This window comes from Cariama cristata, unplaced genomic scaffold (assembly GCF_000690535.1).
Source record: "Cariama cristata isolate BGI_N322 unplaced genomic scaffold, ASM69053v1 scaffold29948, whole genome shotgun sequence".
In the NCBI taxonomy this organism is placed as follows: Eukaryota; Metazoa; Chordata; class Aves; order Cariamiformes; family Cariamidae; genus Cariama; species Cariama cristata.
In genome coordinates, this window is record NW_009631064.1 from 24,146 (window position 1) to 30,145 (window position 6,000).

Below are 6,000 nucleotides of genomic sequence, written 5' to 3' on the forward strand. Positions count from 1 at the left end.
AATGTACTTCATCTTTTTACAATCAACCAAGCAATGGTACATTCCACCATAGCCACTGATGGGAACTCTAAAAAAAAAAAAAATAATCCAAAATATAAAGAGTTTAACTCCTTATTTGCTGTTTCTGGTAATTGTTGGAACACAGGCAAGTTTATTAATTATTTGGATAGCTTTATTTTACAAAGGTATGGAAAGTTTACAAAGCAGTATATAAACTTATATCATTAGTTGCATTTGCACTAAATGTGATGTACTTTTGCGATTTATTCTGTAAATAAAATTACACTACAGATACTATTTGTAAAGAATACATTTTACTTCTAGATAAAGGCACTGGTACTTCACTACAGCAAGCCCTGCCCAATTAGAGTTCTAAGAGGTTTTGTAAAAAATACGGAAGGAGTTGCAAGACTGAGAAATCGGTATTAATTTACCTCTTTAAAAACAAACAAAAAAAAGGCAGTTCTCTGTGTGCCTCTCAGATTGTCTGTGTGCAAGTAGCCTTTAGATCCATTCTTCTGGAAGGGATCTTGCTGATACGGTTTTATAAAATTTGCCCTTTCTCTTGAGCTAATCCCTCTTTTCAGTCGCTGCCATGTTATCTGTGCACTCTGAGTTCACTTCTTCCTGTTAATGGATCGGGAGTATTTATACAGCTGTGGTCGTCTTTGCAGAAGCAGCTTCTGACTCTTGAATGGATGTTTTTATAAGCTGAATCAATTTGAAGGGCTGAGAACGCAGCAATCTTCTCCATCAGATACTGTTCTCTGAATATCTGTGTCTGTCTGGAGAATTTGGACGTGGCCAAACTAGGTCTGAAGGAAATGACTTCATAGAACTTGTATTGGGGATAAGGATGAGATGGTCATTGTTATCCTGTCTTAGAACCTGAACATACTATTTTGACAAATTTATCTGTGAAAAATGTGATGCACTTTGAAAAAAAAACAACTACCTTTTACTTAATTGGGCTGAGCTGGCTTATCTGAAGTTGTGCAGATTCTCTTTAATCAGATTGTCCGCCTGTATTTTTGTCAAGTTGTACAGATAATGCTGTATTTGAATTGCCACTGTTCATCTACAGACTTAAAACATGAATCATATTTTTGAGTACCTTGAGTGTGTAGAGTATAACTGTTTGTTCTATAATAGCTTTATGATCCTAATGATAAGTTTTAAAAATTAAAAAAGTTGGCTCTTCCATGTTACAATCACAAATTTAAAACCAGTATTTAAAAGTGAGAAGTATTAAAAATTATGAAGAAAAAATCCTGGTTTGTAGTTATTTTTAACTTCCAGTGCATTGGAGAAACTTGATCTAAAACATTTTATCTTTCAACCATCTTTTAGATCATGGATAAAGTTATATATGACATTATAGTGTATGGAAAACACTTAACAGGAAACTGGTTTGCTTGTATTACTGAGGTTACTGAGATGGAAACTTCAATGCCACATTATATATGGAAAAGCTCATTTTGTGCTTGCATATCAGAGGCATGTTAAAGATGTTCCTGTACAGTATGGTCTTAATACAGACCACTTCGAAAGTATTTTTAGCTCTTGTCTTCATTTGTACAGAATTAACAACATTATGAAAATTTCCATGGGAAGAATAGAGATCCAGGAGTGAGGAATGCAAGAGGATAAACTTGCTTTTTGTAAAGTGGAAGAATTTTTGAGAATTGAGATGAGCTTCTATAAAGCAAACTTTCTTAATAGCAGAAATAGCTGGTGCCTAATGGATCAGTAACAATCCTGCCTTTATTTGTTATGCAGGGATTTCTACTACTTGTATAGTAATCAGTAAAGACATAGAAACCTTCTAAGTACACCAGACTGGAGGAACAGTTTGAAGTAACAGAAGGCATTACTCGCACAGAAAGAAAACTTACCGTAAGCTCAGCTGCATTAGGCATCAGGTAATATATTGCAACAAATACAGAGTCCTGAGGTAAGCCCTGCCCTTGAAGAATGCAGCTGTTCTGGCTGACAAAAATCCCCCATCAGTGAGGTGGATTGAGAACTGGCTGAATGGCAGAGCTCAGAGGGTTGTGATCAGCAGCGCGGAGTCTGGTTGGTGGCCTGTAGCTGGTGGTGTTCCCCAGGGGTCAGTTCTGGGTCAAATCTTGTTTAACCTATTGGTCAACAACCTGGATGAAGGGATGGAGTGTACCTTGAGCAAGTTTGCTGATGATACAAAACTGGGAGGAGTGGCTGATACACCAGAAGGCTGCACTGCCCTCCGGCAAGACCTGGACAGGCTGGAGAGTTGGGTGGAGAGGAACCTGATGAAGTTCAACAAGGGCAAGTGTAGGGTCCTGCACCGAGGGAGGAATAACCCCGTGCACCAGTACAGGCTGGGGGTTGACCTGCTGGAGAAGGACCTGGGAGTCCTGATGGACAACAAGTTGACCATGAGCCAGCAATGTGCCCTCGTGGCCAAGAAGGCCAGTGGTACCTTGGGGTGCATGAGGAAGTGTGGCCAGCACGTCGAGGGAGGTTATCCTCACGCTCTACTCTGCCCTGGTGAAGCCACATCTGCAGCACTGTGTCCACTTGTGGGCACCCCGGTTCAAGAAAGTCAAGGAGCTACTGGAGAGAGTCCAGCAGAGGGCAACAAAGATGATGAGGGGACTGGAGCATCACCTTTATGAGGAAAGGCTGAGAACTCGGTCTGTTCAGCCTGGAGAAGACCGAGAGGAGATCTGGTTAATGCTTATAAATACCCTAAGGGTGGGTGTCAAGAGGGTGGTCCCAGACTCTTTTCAGTGGTGCCCAGCAACAGGTTAAGGGGTAATGGGCACAAACTGAAACTCAGGAAGTGCCATCTGAATATGAGGAAGGACTTCTGTACTTTGAGGGTGGCAGAACACTGGAACAGGCTGCCCAGAGAGGTTGTGGAGTCTCCTTCTCTGGAGATGTTCAAAACCCACCTGGACAAGATCCTGTGCAACTTGTTGTAAGTGAACCTGCTTTGGTAGAGGGGTTGGACTAGATGATCTCCAGAGGTCCCTTCCAACCCCAATCATTCTGTAATTCTGTGAAAATAAAAATAATATGGTTGCATTCTTGGTCCCATAAATTATGTGTGTAATTTTAAAAAATACATACTTTACAGTAGGAGAGGTAGAACATTTCTGTAGCCATCTGTGTGACTACAATACAATTTCACCCTAGGTATAACAAAGGTAATTACTTAGGGTTATGCCATGCAATTTACCAGTGTGTATTACTAGTTGTATTGCTATTATTTTTAGTCTCCAGCTATAAAAGCTAAGTCTTATAGAAGGAGAAAAGTGTATTTCATTAGATAAAGAAAAGGATAGACTTTGAGCATTAGGTGCCTGAAAGTGTCTATTTTTCTTTACCATTGATGCCGTAAGCTTTTTTCCTCTGCACACCTGCCTCTTCTATGCATAGACTACAGCTGGAATAGGGAAGGCTGGTAATGTGGATTGGTGCAATTTTTAAGGTTTAAACTAATTCTCCTTAAGAACTTTTTTGAATGATCACTTTTATTTTTGAAAACTTAAGACCAAGCAACAGTCAGACCTATTGTCATCTAAAGTGTAAAAACTTCAATTAGGAACTTTCAATTCAGTCTGCCTTTGCCTGAGCTGGTCTGCCTGAAAATCCAGGTGGGATTTTCATCTCTATCACCATTACATTAACATCAACACTCTGTGATTTGTTTGCCCCACCACCTAGGAAGAAACTTGGAAGCTAAATTACCAAATGAGTTCCTTTCAGATGCAATGGGAAGGACCTGCATGCCTGTTTTCTGTGTGTCCTTGTACTTACAAGTACCTACCCTTTGAAAAGCTGGAATACAATGTTAAACTCTTCTGATCCATTGGACTTCTTCCTAAAATTTCACATCATGAGAGACAAGCCACGGATCATGGAAGCCTGTGGCAAGCGATTCCTAACCAGTGTTACGGTGGCAGGATATGATAACAGCCCTGAGGATTCCCATCTGCCGGGGTGGGACTGCACCTGAATCATGGTGCAACCTGGTGAGTTCAGAGCTCTGGGACCTACCCCTCACCCCCAGGGAGTTATGCCCTGTAATAGTATATTAAAGGATTCCAGACTCAGAGGGCCAGGATAGTATGCTGTCTGATGAGGGTGAGTTGTGCCTGAGTATGAACAAAAGAATTGTAGGTGTATCCATACCCTCCAGAAAATAGTTCCAGTCTCAGTAATGAGCAGTCACACAGCTCACGTCATTGCCTGTACCCTGTGGGAAGTCATTGCGATGTATTCAGTGTAATGGTGCTCTCCAGCTGGTGTTCAAGTACGTGGTTGTCCCCGCTCCCCATACGTAGTGCCTGCATCCATGGAACACTGGAGATGCTGCACTTGGTGAGCACTAATGCAGTTGTCATGCTTTATCTTGCCCAAACTCCAGTGTTGGAAACATAGGTGGTAACTTAAAAGGCTTTTTTTGAAGCTTTTTGTGGGAGGGGTCTTTGCCTTTAGTTGTTACACAGAGAGTTGTGTAGTGCTACAGAGCGGCAATGTCTCCAACAGAAGTTGGTACGCTTTAGTAGTGGGTAAAACTGTTGCCTTCTGTAAAGAACTTAAATAAGCTTATTGACATTTCTCATCTTTGGTGTTTTTTTTTCCCAACCTTTGTTTGTTTGAACTGTATCTGAAAACTCTCAAACCTCATTCAAATATCACCGAAATACAGGGAAGGTAACTAACCATCCTACTATCGAGCTACTAAACAAAATCATCACTAGTTCAATTAGCAGCTGTATGATGCTCTTAATTGTTTAATGTGTCAATTTTTGATATTGCTGTCAGGTGTGAGAAGTCTAATAATAAAAAAACCTATGCAATTTACTGCTTTCTCATTAGCTATGACTAATGAGAAATTATAATGCCATACCCAATAAATAATAATGCCATACCCAACTTCAGTGAAAAAGATGAAAATGTTAAAAGATTTGAAAACCTCTTGCAATTGTAGTATTGCTAAATTGTTTTCCAATTCTAACTTTGGTTATATGAGAAATAGTTTCACTATAAAGTATCTTATGTCCTCGCTGTTCTTGTTACATATGCTGTTACTCTTCTATTGTAAATAGGTGTACACTTGCTCTTTTATACTGTGTAGTTCCGGTGTTTATGGTTCTGTTAAACAACACCTCCTGCATTAAAGGATATTAACTTCATGTATTACTCAAAAGAAAAATTTTGGATGATTAGGTAGGATACATGAATGGTGCTTTACAAAAATAAAAGCAGCACTGGCATGTGGTTACGCAGAAGGATGAATTCCTGTAAGTCTGACATTTTTGGATTGTTGGGCAATTAACAGGTATCTCCCCAACAGGAGAAGGAAAACTACCGATATTAGCATTTACTGATGTTTTGAATGGCATTAATTTAAAGTGTCCACTTTTGTTCACATCCACAAGTAAAAGAAAAAACACTCAATAATTGCAATTGACAAAACTGATATGCAGTCCTTTATTTCCCTCTCTCTGTTTTGATTTGCCCACAAAAGGCTTTTTAGAAAAACACCCTCTTCAGGAACACTAACAAAACCAATGCCTTAACTGCCCAGCTTTTCAATCACATTAGTCTTTTGGGGTCAATTTTTTCCAGGTGCACTAGAGGCTTCAGTTGCTCTGCAAAGTTCCTCATGTCGTCAGAAACGACGTCCTGTCCTGCTGGCGCTACCACATTGAGCTCCACCAGGTAAGAGAGAGAGAGTGGCTCAATGCTCTCCGTGTTTCCCGGCATTAAGATGCGGAAGATCTTGTACACCACGATCTTCATGATGCCCTTGCGGAACACGTGCCCTTTGGCCACAAACTCGTGGTCCATGCGGAAGCCCATCTCCACCAGAAAGTCCGTCAGGTTGTCTGAAGTAGCAATGTCTACACAGTTGCGCACCAGTGCGTGACGGTTCTTGTCCCCTATCTCTGGCTGGCCCAGGTAGCGCAAATGCCAGGGCATCCCGCTTTTGTCCATGGACCGCCG

General features: G+C 40.8%; 1 protein-coding gene across 1 annotated transcript; it reads right to left on the bottom strand.

Moving 5' to 3' along the window:
- Positions 1 to 5,467: 5,467 nt before the first annotated feature.
- Positions 5,468 to 5,994, bottom strand: MED18 (mediator complex subunit 18; the record flags this gene model as incomplete). The annotated part of the gene is made up of 1 exon (XM_009705810.1): positions 5,468 to 5,994. A coding segment is annotated over one exon (405 nt), but the record flags the coding sequence as incomplete, so codon positions are not given.
- Positions 5,995 to 6,000: the final 6 nt, after the last annotated feature.